The sequence below is a fragment of the Acanthopagrus latus genome, chromosome 5 (genome assembly GCF_904848185.1).
Source record: "Acanthopagrus latus isolate v.2019 chromosome 5, fAcaLat1.1, whole genome shotgun sequence".
Taxonomy (NCBI): domain Eukaryota; kingdom Metazoa; phylum Chordata; class Actinopteri; order Spariformes; family Sparidae; genus Acanthopagrus; species Acanthopagrus latus.
In genome coordinates this window covers 29551392-29567350 of record NC_051043.1, presented here as the reverse complement: position 1 = coordinate 29567350, position 15959 = coordinate 29551392, and the positions used below count along the sequence as shown (strand labels likewise).

The window sequence follows — 15959 nt, the reverse complement described above, 5'->3', positions numbered from 1 at the left end:
AAGAGAGCGATGAGCAGGTTTTATATCATATATTTATGTAAATTAAATAATACGTTGCAGCAGAGGCTAATTTCAGTTTTTATAAATAATGTTCCGCTCAGAGCACACAGTTATATACTGTCGCTCGTTTCCCTCAAACAAATCTGGGACATAAAATCCATAAATCTGACAGTCCCTGAATGGTGCCTCATGACAGCAGCTCTGCAATTGGTCGAAGCGTTCCTACGTAAGCACGTATAGCCGCATACGTAATGAAGAGGTCTGGCGAAAAACGGTTTAACCATCCGGAAGTTTTGTCGTTTAGCTGAGAAAAATCGTCCATTTCAGACATTTAAGCCTTTACATGAATTATTATTTAACATTCGGTTAAAGACTCATCAGCTTATTAACTTTATTTATTAACTTGTGTGCTGAGTTAGTCCTGTTGGTGGTGGTACGTGAATGCACCGCCAAGTTGTCGACTACTCTTTTTTGCCACCGAAGAAGAAGAAACACGGAAGTGTCGGATGATAATGATGATTATTCATAACAACTAGTGTTCAGCTCGAGTTTTGAATCAAACTGGAACTGGAATTGATCTATATTTTTTATTCCATTTAACATAATGTCGTCTGACGGACACAGCTGTGCGTGCTGCTCCCTGCCTGCCGCTTCTCCCAGTGTTCACCAGACACTGACTGAGATGGATTTTGAACGAGGTTTGCACTCATGTGTCAGACATAAACTATGAGTCTTATAGTTCTCCTCCAGAATCAAAATGGTGCATGTTTTTTTCTGTCGTTATCCGACCTGATTTGACTGATCCATATCAGTGTGGTCCAGTGATGATGCTGTGTGTCATCCATCTGTGCAGGTATCTGGTCTGCTGCGATGGATGGAGACCTGCAGAGAGTCACATCTTTACTGCAGAAGGGCACAGACCCGAACCTGAGAGACTCGGCTGGATACACAGCTCTGGTGAGTTTACTGGGAACTGACATGGACACGAATACATCACAAAGTGTCTTGTCACAAAACACAAATATTTGCAAATATTAAAAATAGTTCTGGCATGAGAAAATGTTTTTTTTAAGTACAGTACAAGTAATTTGAATATACACATGGCAATGCAAACTGATATGACAGTTTGACCCTAAAGGAGAAGTTTAAAATCCACTCATCATTTCTTCCCCTCGTGCTGATAAAGTCTCGTTGTCCACAGAACATTTCTGGTGCTTCACAGAAAAACATTTACAGCATTCTTCTAAAGAGCTGAAGTCTCCAGAGGCCCAGAGATTCCAAACTGATGTGTAATTACCTTATTTACACTCTTTGTTAAGCTGAAATCTTCACTGTAGTTGCTAAGATAAAAGTGTCGGGGTGCACAACCTTGACTTTGTGTTTGTGGATGGAAATAATGCTTGAAATCATTTTTGTAAGGAGACATTTTATGGTTTTTGCTCCAGAAATGTTTTGCAGACTACAAAACTTTCCCTGAGGGTTAGGATCAGGATGACTGGACTTTAATTTTGGGATGAACTGTTCCTATAGGAGTGAACGTTACATTCATGTCATTTAAACACGGCCTGTCTCTTGTCTTTGCTGTCCTCTGTCTGTGTCGTGTGTCGTGTGTGTGTTTTGTCTCAGCACTATGCAAGTCGCGGAGGTCATCTGGCCGTGTGCCGGGTTCTTCTTGAGAGCGGCGCTTGTGCGTCTCCCCAGACGCCAGGCGGAGCCACACCGCTCCATCGCTCTGCTTACTGTGGTCATCTGAACGTGGTTCGCCTCCTGCTGCAGCACAGAGCAGACCCGACGCTCTGTGACGACGACGGTTCATCCCCTTTACATAAGGTACAGAGCTGCCAGCAATAAGATGATCAAACCCTCCACAGAGACACTCTGCTAATCATTTACATGGGTGTGTTGCTGTGTTAAATCGAGCAGGCTGCAGAACGAGGTCATGAGGAGGTGTGTCAGCTGCTCCTGGAGAAATGTCCAGCTCTCTGCAGCCAGCTGAACAACAGGCTGCAGCTGCCCCACCAGCTGGCACCGCAGGGGGATCTGCAGGAGCTCCTAAAACCACCTCGGTGAAGAGAGACACTTTCGATGTGACGTCATCCTGTCAGGGCTTTCTGAACCTGTGGCAGCAGGGGGAGCTGTTGTCTGAAAAGCTGGATGTGTTTTTGCCAGCTGACCATGTGAATCAGCTGGCAGCTCACACACATTGACCTCTTTCGATTCTCTCAGCACACTGTTGGAAAACTAAACAGGCAAACTGTTGGAGAGAGAAGCATCAGTGAAGCTGTTACAGCTTCGACATGGATGGACACCAAAGTCATCTTTATGCTATTGTATTCCGTTACGTACGATGTGTAACAGATTAAATGAGTTTAAAGGTGCATTTGTATCATCAGACATGTTTTAAAAAGTTCTTCAGTGCAAATTTCAGGTGCGAGCAGATGATTGATGGCTGCACTGTTAATTCACAGGGCTCCAAACTACCTACAGACTACTACTAGGTGCACTGGCCCTTAATATATTCACCCAATAATACATTTTCTAAAAACTTCTAAGACCAACAGGAATTATATTTTTTGTATCATAACTTTCATTTGGAAAAAAAAATTACAATGAAAATCATGAGGATGTGATTCGGGGGGTGATGGAAGCATTACAGTCTCTGTTTTTACAGCTGAAAGACACTTTTTCTTCTTCTGTGGTTACTACACCCTGCCTGAGACCAGCTCCAACCCACATGAAGATATAAACAAAAACTGTTGCCGTGTCTCAGTTCAGGCTCTGCATCCTTCAGAGGAGCATTTGAAGGCCAATTATGTCACAACGCCACGCGAAGGCTCCTCCAGATGCACCACTACCATCCTCCATGGCCTCACATATCCCAAAATTCTTTGCGCGGCCGAAAAAGAATAAAGAAAGAGAGAAAATGGCGACATTGCGTGGTGTAGATCATCACTTTAGTGGGCCTGGACGACAGAAATCGTGACGTAAGGGTAAAACATCTGGTGACGCAACCAGGAAATGCTCCAAAGGCTCGACCGTCACATTTAACAATCTGCTTTGACAACCTCTCAAGTCCACAATGAGATAAAATGGGACAACTGAATGTGTGTAGAGGAGCTCGGGCTTCAAGAGGTCCAGTTAAAATAAGGTTAAAAGAAAACCTGCAGGCTGTTCAAAACGTGAGCAACACACTGGTACATCAGCACGACACTGATGCAGCTCGACTAGTTTAACACACACAACCTCCCTCAGCTACCAGGATCAGGAGATCAGAGTTTCTGGCTGACAGTCTGTTAGGATGACGTCTGCAGTGAGTCAAGGACAGAATCAGAACCAGTCTGACCCGAGTGTCGGTCCCCGCCTCTCTTAAGCTTTCACAAAAAGGGCGTCGTCACACCCTGATTGGCTGAGAGGGGAACAAACGAAGCTGCTTCCACTCACTAATCTGGAGCCGGTCTGCACACAGCTGATCTGAATCCACAGTAATCAATACAGAGAAGGTTAAAATTCACTCTAAATTAAAAAATCTAGAAAGTCCAACACAATGAGACTGATTTTAAAGGCTTTCACAAACTGTCATTAAGCATTTTAATAGATATTAAGAGTCCACGGTTGACTGAAGTAAACTGATGTCTGGTTAAACGTTTTCCTCTGCAGATGTAAAGTATAATTGTGGCCAGCAGGGGTCACTTTTCTGTAATATTCTTTACATTAACAGCAGATTAACTGCAATTAAATATGAATATGTTCATCTACTGCCCACAGCTCCAGACTCGAACTGTCTCTGTGCCTCTAAAGGATCACTGACAATATTCAGGTTCCATGTAGATGAAATGAAAACTCTTCTGCGTGTGATTGTATCATGTGTTGGTGTGTTGGATCTGATCTTCAGACTGGTTGTTCAAGTAAAACATGATCAAAATATGATCAGTTCAAAACAAACGACTGTTTTTCTTTGCACAACTTATAGAGACGTACAGACATGTGGTGATACAGAGGCCATTTTAAACACACACATTTTAATTCAAACACAACTTTTGGGGCAGTTTCACTTTTGGCACATGACATTCTCATTTACATCAGTTCATTCTTTCCTATTTGAAGCAATATGCAGCTGCACAATTGTCCAGTTTCTCTTCTGTTTCCTCACTGACTCTCACCCAAAACTGAAGTGACATTAATTCTCGTGAGTTCAGTGATGGCTTTTTTTCTCTGAGTGCTGCTCTTGAACGTGAACCACTGTGTACAAGCGAATAGTACAAAAGCAGCAGCCTAATGACGTTTTAGTTAAAATTATTAATTAATAGTTTTTTTTTATTTACATCTAATCATCATGAAGAGTTGTGTGTCGTCCTGACGCAGGCCGGACGGAGACATGACCTTTGAGAAGAAAACAAAAAAACGCAGTGAAGCAGCTGAGCGATCAACGGTACCATATCAACTGAAGACTAATGAAGAGTGAGACCAGAAGGCCCATAAATATCCCTAAAACACAGAAAGACCACAGCCTGAGCAGATCAGGAGAGACAGCAGCTTTGCACTCTTCTTCTTCTTCTGGATCGTTCGTCCTCGTCCACTTCGTGTCTCTCAGATGTCTTTTCTCCTTCCATCAGGACGAGGAGCTACGCTCCTCCGCTGCTGTTGACGATGGCGACGATTATAAGTATAATGATGATGACTGCAGCCGCCACGCCGACGCCGATGAACACCACCTTCATCTTATTGTGCTCCCATCTCTTCTTCTGCTTCACCTGGTTGGCCGTTTTTTCAAATGATTTACTCTGGAGGAGAAAACACAGAGAAAGACGAGATGTGACTCTGTGTTGTTGTGTTTGAGTGTTTGACAGTCAAAATCCCAGACGGACAGATTCATCAGCCAAACTGCTGCGACACTTCCAAGCAGACTTTCTCAAAGTGGTCCACAAGAACCTCCCCCGCCTGTGGTCCACGAGCTGATCTTGTAAAACATGTTTTAAATGTCAAAAGCTACCAAAAGCTCGTCGTGAGCAGGACACAAAGTGTTTTTACAGACTTCAGCAATGAAACCAAATGTTTTGTGACAGATTTACGACACTAGCTGAAAAACACATCTCCGTCAGAGATGATCAGCTGTTCAGCACTACATGATACTAAGCTTCTCCAGTTTGTAGCCAGTTTCTCCACTGACGTCTCCGTCCCATCCGTCGTCTAATGAGGCTGTAATATTTAACATACGGTTGAAGTAGACCAGATGTTTTGGGGGATGTTGGGAAGTTAACGTTAGCTGGTCCAGACTTGCTGCTGTAGAGACGATACAGTGCTGCGTCGTGACATCTAACCAGGAAATTTGGTTCTGCTTCCGAAAAGGATTCCGACTCATTGCAAAATCTAAACTCAACATCACCTCGAAGCTTCTTACCACACTACACTGTAAACACTTCACTATAAACACTTCTTCTTCTTGTCGTCCGCCTGTTTTTTGCTCCTTCGCCTCTCTGAGAACTGTGTGATGTAACACGGGCAGACGGGGGGGAAATGTGGGAACGATGTGACCCACTTGTTGACCCCCGGACGGACATTTGCCTCGTGGCACGTCCTGGACTCACTCTGTCGTACCCAGGGAGACCAGCTCCTTTCATTCATCTTAGGAAAACAATAGGAAATACCTCTCTAAAAATAGCACCATAAAACACAATCAGGATGTAAATTGTACATTTGTTTTTCTCTCCAGCTCCACCTAAGGTGTATTTATAGACATCAATATGACATTTCCTCGCTTTAATCCCCAGACGCCTGTGGAAAAGAGAGTCCGTGTGCTGTTTGCTTCCCGGTCTTTCACCAGAAACTTCCACACAGAGCGAGCGTTCGTTACCTTTTCCAGCAGCTCGTCTGCTCGGTCCTCCAAGTCGTCCAGTTTGCCGGATCTCTCTTCGGCCTTGTTCAGGTTGTCCACCATGATGATCGTCACCTCCTCCACGTCCTCCTGGGCCTGCTGCAGGCGGCTCTTCCCATTCTCCTGTCCAGTCAACACACAGAACAATATAGTGAGACACGATGTGGGTAAATCCAGTCATTGGGGATTTTTTTTTTATTATTCACAGGAATTTGTATATTCACATTGTTTGAATTTTCCTTTAGAGAAAGAAAGACAACCTGGTGGTAAACTCCCAGTGCCGGCTGTTTGTTTCTCGGGAATATCTCGGGAAAATATCCAGAGAGACAGGAAGTGACACATTTTTTTGTTTTGGGTGAGCACAGGTAGTTACCACGCTCATTTTTCAGAGTAGGACCTGTTGAATATCTGATCAGAGGATTATGGTTACGGCACTTCAAATGCACTGACTGTAGGCTGCTTTGGAAAAGATTTAAAGTAGCTGCAATATTTTATTCTTCTTGAGCTTGAGAAGATTTTTCTGCACAATTCCACCTATTTAATGCCACTGCTATACGCAGTGAATCCTTCTGAGAGAGTGAACTTGCTGTTTATTCAAACACATCATGCAACATTGTGAAACTGGTACTCTGCATCTCGAGGGAGAAGTGGGCGTCGCGTTCGTGCCCGGAGACCAATTCCAGATCTCAGCCAGCGCTGTCGGTCAGGGGAGCTGACTCGAGGATCAACGTGAACGCTAACCACTACGCCACCGTGGATGTCGCCTGAGGCTCTGGAGGGAGTTTCATCATGTCTGACAACAAAACAAACATCTCAGCTCAGGCCTGCCTCAAAAACTGGGTTCATGGAGTTTTTATTTATCAGTTCATATACCAGTTTTCAGTCTCCTTGATTTTAAATAATCACATCAGAATAATAGTCGACCCATTGTCAGAATATCTCTAAAGATCTTGTTGCCTGGACAGAAAAGCTCAAACTGTGTCTGTCTGATACAGTTCGAGACTGTTTTATAAACACAACCGTCCTGCGAGCAGGTATCAGCAGAACAAGTCATCCTACTGACATGTTCAAGTCGGCCGAAGCACTGAAACTTCACTCTGACGTAGAAAACAGGAACTACTTGGAAGTCCTAAAAACAGGTTTTTCCACTTCATGCAGAAAGTTTTCCAGCAGCAGCTGTTTACACCATCGTCTCTGTGGCTGCTCAGCTGGGCCGGGACAGTAAACAAGAACCCTGCAGCAGAACGCTGAGAGCCCAGTTTGACCTCAGAGCGATCCGTCTCCTGACAGGTTCTCATCTCCACCTTCACTCTCTGAGCCGCGACAGGAAGTGAACCATCTCAGAAGTCGTCAAGACACAGAAAACCAACAGACAGAACAAAACAAGGTCGCGCTCAGTATCTCCATCTTATAACTCAATGTCACTTCCTGTTACTGCGTGTTTACTGTACACATGCTCTCAGCCGGCTGAGGAGAGCAGACTTATTGATGCCCTGCGAGTCCAGTTCTCTCACTTTGGACCAGCCAAATGTAGGTGAACAATAGTCTGTGTTGAAAATTCAGCCGACTGCGACATCTCAACACAGGAAATGCTGCCCATTCCAGTTCCCCTCCTTGCTTCCTTCCTTCCTTCCCTCCCTCCCTCCCTCCTGCCCGCATTAATGTACCTGGCACATCCAGGGAAACCCCACCCACATGTAGCAGCGTGGTGCTCTCAGCGTCGAGTGTTACTCTGCTGTTTCCTCTTAATACTTAAATTAAAAAACGCCACACAGAGTTTATTCATGTTCAAGAAGTGCACGAAGGGCTGTCGGCTGCAGTCCAGCGCCAAGTATGAATTCTTGATTCGTGACTTAATGGAATAAACTTGAGCAGAGAGCAGCCAGAAGAGCTCATCTGTCATATTTATGTTTATTAAGGTTTTTTTTTTGTATTATTATGTTATTAATTTATTTCCACACATCTCTCACCTCTAACCTGCTGCTCTCACATTTAAACCTCAACATTTTATTACAATATTACAATTAATATTCATACTAACACTTCTGCAAAAGTTGATCAGTTCTATGATTTATTTGATGATCACATGACTTATCCCCAAAACACTGACATATCCCACAGTAACGACTTATTAATTCCATAATAATAACTTACTTATCTCAAACTAATAACTACACTTATAACTAATGATTAGACACATTCTATTCCAACACTTATCTGTGTTTGTGCTTCTGTTTTAGAATATAACTACACAAGTTTATATCATGTATATGAGAGTCGTCTCGCTGTATTTCCTCCTGACACCTGAGCAGCTCGTTGTAAACTAAATAAAAACAGACTTGGTATGTTAAACTTGGTGCAGAGAAGTCTTCAGATGGGACTTTACCCCGCAGTGTCAAGCTCCTCACAGACTCTCTGTAACTCTGATCTTATCGATCTGTTCGGAGGACTTTGATATTGACTCACCATGTCTGTGTCGTCTGGTGCTGTTCGTGTCGAGGCTGTCACCGGATCCAATGCATTTATAGAGCGACTCCAGTGAACTTTAGAAACAGGAAACACAGCAGAGCAGCTCCACGGTGCTACAGCTGCGACAAAACCACCGCAAACTTCTGCGGTTCCGTCGTGTCTGTCTGTGTGTGTGTGTGTGTGTGTCTGCGTGTGTGAGTGTGTGAGTGTGTGAGCTCGGCTGTGAACGGTCCTGTCACTTTCACTTCTCTGGAGCGGTTCTGCCCTCTCTGTTGGATCCACAGAGCTCTCTGAGCGAGCGAGGCGTTCAAGGGATTCCCGGAAACCTCTCAATTACAAAAAGGTGAGCACGTGACCACAGTGTAGGCTCACAGAAAGTCCGCACATTTCCCCGTGACCTCTTCTGACGTCACAGTGAACGCCTACAACGTCCGTTTGCAACGTGACATCGTGAACACCGTTAACATCCCAAATAACACCTATACCGTCCCAGAGGACACCTGTAACGTCCCTATGAACACCTTTAATGTCTCTATGAACACCTATAAAATACCTATGAGCACCTATAACGTCCCCATGAACCGTGAACACCTATAACGTCACTATAGACACACATAATGTCATCATAAACACCTATAACGTACCTGTGAACACCTAACGTCACCATAAACACCTTTAACATCACTATAAACACCTTTAACGTCCATGTGAACACCTTTCACAGCACTATGAACACCTATAATGTCCCCTTAAACACCTATAATGTCCGTAAAAACACCTTTAATGCCACTATAAACACCTATAACGTATATATGAACTCCTTTAATTTTCTTTAAACATCTTTAAAATCTATGAACTCCTGTAAAGTTCCTGTGAACTCTCATGATGTCCATACGAACATCTATAACGTCCCTATAAACATCTATAACTTCCCCTTGAACTCTCATGACGTCCCTGTGAACACTTATCCTGATGTTTGTATTGACTGAGACGATAACGTACATCAACGTAATGACTTATTTCAAAATAGTGTCTTACTAACCTCAAAATAATAATAATAATAATTTAGGTTCTAAGTGTCATATTTTAATCATAAAAAAATATGTGTTAAAATTATCAGGGGCCCCTGAACGCAGCAGCACTCAGACCCTCCAGTGAACATTTCCTTATCTCCTTCATCCAGCAGGGAAAGTGGAAGGAGCTGCTCAACAGGCGCATCACAAACATCCTGATGTCTTTATGCTGATGGTGACAGTCTGGAAGTACTTCCGGACTCATCCTCTCTCTGCGCTCTACCCGAGCACTCAACCGGTCCATTTCTAGTCAGAGCAATGTGTGCCGTTCGGTCACTGATGGGTGTTCCCTGCTTGAGATTATAAGAAGGTGGCTGCTGGTCCACCCTTGTGAGAAACATGTGTAATAGTCACATAATATCCTCACTGGGACTGACAGTGAGTCTGTGGCACTAAAAAGTGAAATGACCTTATTGTCCTGCAACAGAATTCTGTCATATAATCTTTATTCTTTATGTCTGTATCGCAGGCCTATCCTGTAACTGTGGTTTACTTTAATTGAAAACAGAACAATGGCGTCCTTGTCTTGCCACAGACTCCTTCATGATACAGTTCTACATAATGAGGTACGGAGACCAGTGGGTTTCTTTTTGAAGGACAGCAGGCCGTCAGTTACTTTGACTGAACGGCAGTGCAGACTTAATCATGAGTGCTGCGTTATGATAAGGAGCTGACAGGCAGACAACATAACTCCATTGTGGCTCAAACTGCGTCACTCGCAGGGGCAATTAAAATTCTTTCCGACAGTGTTTCGATTCATTCGGTGGCACTTTCATGCCAAACCCAACACCATCCGACAGAACCCATTAACCGCCTCTGATTAGGAAAAGACCTGAACATAACCGAGACATCACGATTATTAGATAGTAGCTGCATGATTGATTCAGAACATCAGTTGGCACACTGATGTGCTGCGTTCACTTGAATCTGTATCCAAAGTTGCACACGCACGCACAAAAAAAAGAGGATGTGGGAAAATCAGGGATGCAGAGCTGAGAGGTTTGAAAGTGAATAAAAACTAGAAACAGGAAGTAATTCACAAATTACCTCCTTACACTACAAAGGGTTATTTTTTTAAATTCTTAATGTGAATTCTCATTTTAAAAAGTAAAATCCCCAGAGTATGAATAAGTGGATATGAGCGTTTTAAACTCTAGTTGCTCTAAACTAATCAATTCTCACTCGTCCTTGGGAGATTTTGAATCATGTTCTTTGCCCCCCACTCTCTACTGTTTTAGCCACATATGTTGTTTTGAGGTTAAACTTCACCCCATTGGGAGCACTGGGATGCTGGGCAGCGAATGGGGTGAGCCCAGCGGGGATATGAAACCCAATCCAAAACTAGATTATGTGACATGTAAGTGCTGTGGTGACAGCGTGTGATTGGATGTGTAAAGTGGATTTTCCTCTCAACTGTTTTTATTCGACCTGTATTATTAAAAGTAAATATTATTCACTCACTAATTGTGTGAAGTTTGGTGATATCGCTCTTTCATGGTGAAGGTTGAAGAGCAGGGTGGTGCTCCACTAAGGCGAAATGAACCTTGAGTAAACACACTTGTCTAAAAAAACACATTTAACACTCCTGATAATGTGCTGTTATCGAAGGGAAGCAGGAAGGAGCCCGGTCCTTTAACTGCTTCTGTTTCCTGCAACATGTGTTTCTGTCTGAGCCAAAGCTTGGATTACAGACGCCGTATCAAAATCAGGGAGTTTGGAGTGATGACATATTCACTGAAGTCAGAAAAAGACACATCATCATTTATCACACTCACATTACACTTACACTGCTTTTATTACTTCTACAACCATTATGACTAGAACTGCTGATACTGCTGTAACATGAGGATCGTTTAATGCCTTAGTAAATTATCCAATATAGTATGGCATAGCATAGTATAATACAGTATAGTATTGTAAAGTATAGTATAGCATAGCAAAGCATAGCACAGCAAAGCATAGCATAGTATAGTGTAACATAGCAAAGTATAATTTAGCATAGCATAGCATGTCATAGTATAACATAGCGTAGAAAAGTATAGCCTAGCATAGCATAGCATAGCATAGCATAGCATAGCATAACAAAATATAACATAGTATAGTATAGGAGAGTATATCATAGTATAGTATAATGTTGGTTATGTATTGGATAGTATTAGTTTTAGTGTAGTAGACTGGAGTATAGAAAGTATAGCATAGCATAGCAAAGTACAGTAAAGTATAGGATAAGATAGTAAAGTATTTTGTTACTATAGTGTTAATTAGGAAACTATTAGTAAAGCAAAGTGTTGTACAGAATAGAATTGTTTAGGATAGTATAACATATTAAAGTATAGTATAAGTATAGTCAGTATAGCATAGAATAGAATAGTATCGTATAGTATCATATAGTATAGTCTAGTGTACATACTAAATAATATAATTATAGTATAGTATACTATATTATGTTATTTAATATAGTACAGTATATTATATTATACCATACTATACTATAGTATAAGATAAGTGAGTGTTGACCTTCATCAGCTGTTACTTTAGATTCACATTCATCTCACTGTTGCATCATCAAAGTGCTCATAACTCCCTGTTACACATCTGCATGTCATCATGGAGTATTTGTCATTTTGTGACAGAGGCAGCACATGAGACTTTGTCAGGTCAGAGCTCAACACAAAAGCCTTCTTCTGGGAAAAGCAGCTCGGAAACAAAGAGCACATTGACCATGCTGGACCAGCCTCGCTCCACTTCGTCGTCCAACAACTCGTCCATGGACGGCAGGCTCACATCCGCATGACTGCAGCCGTCTGAGTCCAGGCTCACTTCCCATCACTAACAAATGAGCTTTCACTGGATTCTTGTTTGTGTTTTTCTAAGAGGCTGTTGTTCCAAAAACCCATCAGGACTTTTGTCACGGGGATGTAAAACATTAATATTTTAGTCACCACTTGTTGACACAACAGCACATTGAATGCAACAGGACACAAAGAGGTTCACTGCTGTTGAGTCGACAGCGAGGTGAGCCTGTTACGACCTGTTCAACAGCCTGTTTTTCACTCACCGCCGCTCCTCTGCAGGTTACAGTTTGGTCTGAATGCAGTCTGGAATGTTTGATGTGATTTGTCTCTGAAGATACTGGGGGAAAAAAAAAAATGAATTTAAAGGGATAATTCACCATATTGTCACTCAGAGGGAGCTGCAGTTAGGATATTTCTTAGATTTAAAAAAAAATGTGAAGAAATATTTGATAAAAACCCAACAACAGATAAATCAGTCAAGAGATGGTAAACGTTTCAACTATCCTCAACAGATGTTCGCACCAAGAAGGCATTCTGGCAGCTCGCCTCACCAGCTGGGCCTGATTTGTAATATACCCCCTTTTTTTTCACCACATTCTTCACAGTACTCAAACTAATGTGACCCACTTTTGTTTTTCGTGTCTCTCGAGGTTAAGTCCTTCTCAATGAGGTGAACACAAAAATGTGGTTGTGGCATTTAGTGCTGGTATTGCTTTAACGCCTGTGACTGAACTAAAACAGAAACCAGGAACGAACAGAGGAGCTGCAGGGGGAATCCCTGGAGAGCTGAGGAGGAGAGTCTGTGTCTCTGTCTCCATCTTGTGTCAGCTCGACAAACAGCAAAGAAGAAAAACTAAACACCTTTTATTTTATGGAGCACTGAAATATTAAAGTACATTAAAAAACTGAACATGTCTCTCATAAATTCTGCTAATCGAACAGAAACAAAACAAACCTTCCACACACGGAGAGACCTGCTGCAGCAGTACATGAATATTGCGTCGAATAAGTATCTTGGCAGTGGTGTGTTCAAGGACTGTCTTTATATTGTCAAACTCTTGTAGAGAAGCATAAACACACAGGAGGAACATTGTGCACTCGTGTGTGGAGCAGGAACAAAAACACTTGAATCAGATTGAAAAGCATTTATTCAGAACATAGAAAAATACAGAACGATAAAAGAAACCAAATAAACGAGGGTTTGAAGGTCTTTATGAGGACACAAAATGGAGGACAATGATCGAACAAGCATTTTATAAACCTGGCGACAGGTGTCATCCAATCATGATCGAGTGAATGCAGGTGGTGACATTAATTAATCTGAATATTTAGTTATAATCTGTAACTCTGAGGTCCGACAGCAGGAATCACAGCGGTTCTGTCAGTGATCTCTCTCAGCTGATCCTCCAGAGGAGTAAGAAGTGTGGGAACAGACGTGGACCTGAAAGCTGACCTGGCCCAGCTGACCCGGGCCGTGTGTTTATTGATTATAAGAACCAGAGCCACATGTTAAAGTGTGAAGGTCTTGTGCCTCCCAGAGTCCCGCTTGTTTTCCATCGCAGCAGCTTCACAGCAGCGGGAACACCGTCTCCGAGCTGGAGTCTGAAAACTGGATCATCGTGATGTTTATTTAAAGAAACTGGACCCAGTGCTGCTCACTAATCCTCCAGTGGGCTCTCAGAACAGAACCACAGTTAGAATCATACGGGTTTTTTGTGGATTACTGACATTTGCAGACCAAATTGTCGCAAATCAATCTGCGTTTTAATCACTGAGGGGAACCACAGGGTTCTGTCCTCGCTCCTGTTTGATTTATAATCTACTTTAAACTAACATTGTGATATATAATGTACGTTAAGTGTATGTTTGTGTGTGTTCATGGCGTTGCGGTGGTGAGAGGGGCTATGGGAGTCCTGGGGGCGCTGGTGGGGATGACTCCGGTGGCCAGCAGGACGATGATGAGGACGACGATGAGGACGACCACCACGATGACCACGATCAGCTTGGCGTTCTTCCACCAGTAGGAGCGAGCCACTGTCTGAGACGTCTTTTTGAACAGTTTTGCCTGAGAACGATGAGACAAACTGGTGAAGCAACACATAGAAAACAGACCCCAAACTCATCAACATGTCCCTGAAGAGAACTAACTAACTACGCGACCATTAAAACCTTGATTGTTGTCTCACTTGCAAAGTTAAATGGAACATCACAATGATTAATATCAGTGGCCTGTTTTCCTGCTACGATGAATCAAACTGTTAGCAGGAAGTTGTTCTGCAGGAAGTACCTCTGATGAAACCCTGATGAAAACATGCTTTTACTGAAAGAGTCAAGTTTACCGGAATGAATCAAACTTGAACAACAGGTTGGACAGAAAGCAGGAACTTCATCAGCTGTGCAGAAAGTTAATGAGCTTAATCACCAAACGAGGCGCAGCTGGAACAACGCCTTCATGAAAACGTGCTTAAAGTTTAGATCAGGTTCATTTCAGTTCTGAGTGAATAAGTGAATAAGAATCCACTTTGATACTGACCCCTTCTTCCATTTTCTCTGTCTTGTTCTCGAGTTTGACCAGGTTATCGCCTCGCTGTGAGATTTGTATCACGTTCCTCTTCATTGTGTCCACGACTTCATCTATCTGATGGTTCAGCTCCTGCATCCTGCTCTGTGGTGCCGGCTCTGAGTCCACTCCTGCTGGCTCCTGGGCCGGGGTACCAGAACCAAGTTAAAGTGATGAAAGAGTGACTGTCAGGTTCAGCCAGCGGCACGTCTACACTTCAGAGTAACATTTAATTTACAGACTGTGACGGAAAGTTCTGGGTTATTGTGCTGGAATGTTGCTTCATACTTTTACTCTATTACATGACATTTATCTGACAGCTGTGGTTACTTGTTACTTTTACATTTGTACTTAATTTTACTTCTTCCTTTTAAAGTTTGGTGCATAGGTTAGCAACAGATTAAACTTCCCTGCAGGACATAAAAACTATAGCAGAACTGAAGCAAGTGAAAATGTGCGGCGCTTCATCAGATCCATCTTGTTCATTTACTTTAAATCTGAATCTTTTTTGTTGCTTCTGTTCTGAATTATCATACACATAATTTAATGTTTGTCTACAATAACAAATAAAGTGTCTTGTGTCCTCTGAAGGGTTTGAGCTGTTTGTTAAACCTGAAATATCATCCTATCAAAATAAAACAACAACAATCCTTTGCTCTCCATCCGTCTCTCTCTAATCTTTATAAAAGCCTAGAAACACAAGATGACTGTTAACTCACCATGTCCGTCTCGTCTCCTGCTGCGTCCGTGCCAAACCTGTCACGACTCTAACACATCTGAAGCTGCCATCACATGTACACTTGAACATCCTGGAAAGCAATTTTCCTGGAAGGTGTAACAAAACCAGTGTAGTCATCAGACTCCTTTCAACAACCCTGCCCATCTAAAGATCCCCTCAACATGTTTAACACATCACATACATGATAATTCTATTTATTACTCTATTACTAAAACATTAAAGCCCTTAAAATGACACCTGCTCCTTCTCCCTCATTATAAATACACTAGATGTCTTCTTCTTCACTGTGAAGTCCATCCTCAGTGTCTGAGGTGCTCGCAGCATTCTGTACAAACATAATAAAGAGGCAGGTAATAGATGTTATCACACTCACAGTGTTTTAACTTCCTGCTATTGATTAGCTGCTTGTTAGGAAACTGTGAATAAACTGATCTGAGTTGGAGAACTGAAC

General features: G+C 42.5%; 3 protein-coding genes and 1 long non-coding RNA gene across 7 annotated transcripts; 2 read left to right on the top strand and 2 right to left on the bottom strand.

The window, feature by feature from the left end:
* Positions 1-240: 240 nt before the first annotated feature.
* ankrd39 (ankyrin repeat domain 39) lies at positions 241-2668 on the top strand. The gene is made up of 4 exons (XM_037099039.1): positions 241-698; positions 854-957; positions 1627-1830; positions 1924-2668. The coding sequence occupies exons 1-4, from the start codon at positions 605-607 to the stop codon at positions 2068-2070; spliced, it is 549 nt and encodes a 182-aa protein (XP_036954934.1). The 5' UTR covers positions 241-604; the 3' UTR covers positions 2071-2668.
* Positions 2669-3998: 1330 nt separating this feature from the next.
* Positions 3999-8677, bottom strand: vamp5 (vesicle-associated membrane protein 5). Of its 2 annotated transcripts, none has more exons than XM_037099040.1 (3): positions 8339-8677; positions 5852-6004; positions 3999-4781 (listed from the first exon to the last, which is right to left on the bottom strand). In XM_037099040.1, exons 1-3 carry the CDS (start codon positions 8339-8341, stop codon positions 4623-4625), a joined length of 315 nt encoding a protein of 104 aa, XP_036954935.1. In that variant the 5' UTR covers positions 8342-8677; the 3' UTR covers positions 3999-4622. The 2 variants fall into 2 exon arrangements, with proteins under 2 accessions (XP_036954935.1, XP_036954936.1); XM_037099041.1 differs by having other exon boundaries at positions 5852-5995; positions 8339-8672.
* A 4662-nt stretch (positions 8678-13339) lies between these two features.
* On the bottom strand, positions 13340-15910 carry LOC119019851 (vesicle-associated membrane protein 8-like). Of its 3 annotated transcripts, XM_037098783.1 has the most exons (4): positions 15882-15910; positions 15489-15594; positions 14743-14910; positions 13340-14274 (listed from the first exon to the last, which is right to left on the bottom strand). In XM_037098783.1, exons 2-4 carry the CDS (start codon positions 15489-15491, stop codon positions 14086-14088), a joined length of 360 nt encoding a protein of 119 aa, XP_036954678.1. In that variant the 5' UTR covers positions 15492-15594; positions 15882-15910; the 3' UTR covers positions 13340-14085. The 3 variants fall into 3 exon arrangements, 1 of the variants encoding a protein (XP_036954678.1); XR_005075169.1 differs by lacking the exons at positions 14743-14910; positions 15489-15594; positions 15882-15910 and adding an exon at positions 14497-14619 and having other exon boundaries at positions 14133-14274; XR_005075170.1 differs by lacking the exons at positions 14743-14910; positions 15489-15594; positions 15882-15910 and adding an exon at positions 14396-14538 and having other exon boundaries at positions 14135-14274.
* On the top strand, positions 14548-15429 carry LOC119019853. Its single transcript, XR_005075171.1, has 2 exons — positions 14548-14669; positions 14776-15429. It is a non-coding gene; the product is annotated as an uncharacterized LOC119019853 (long non-coding RNA).
* Positions 15911-15959: the final 49 nt, after the last annotated feature.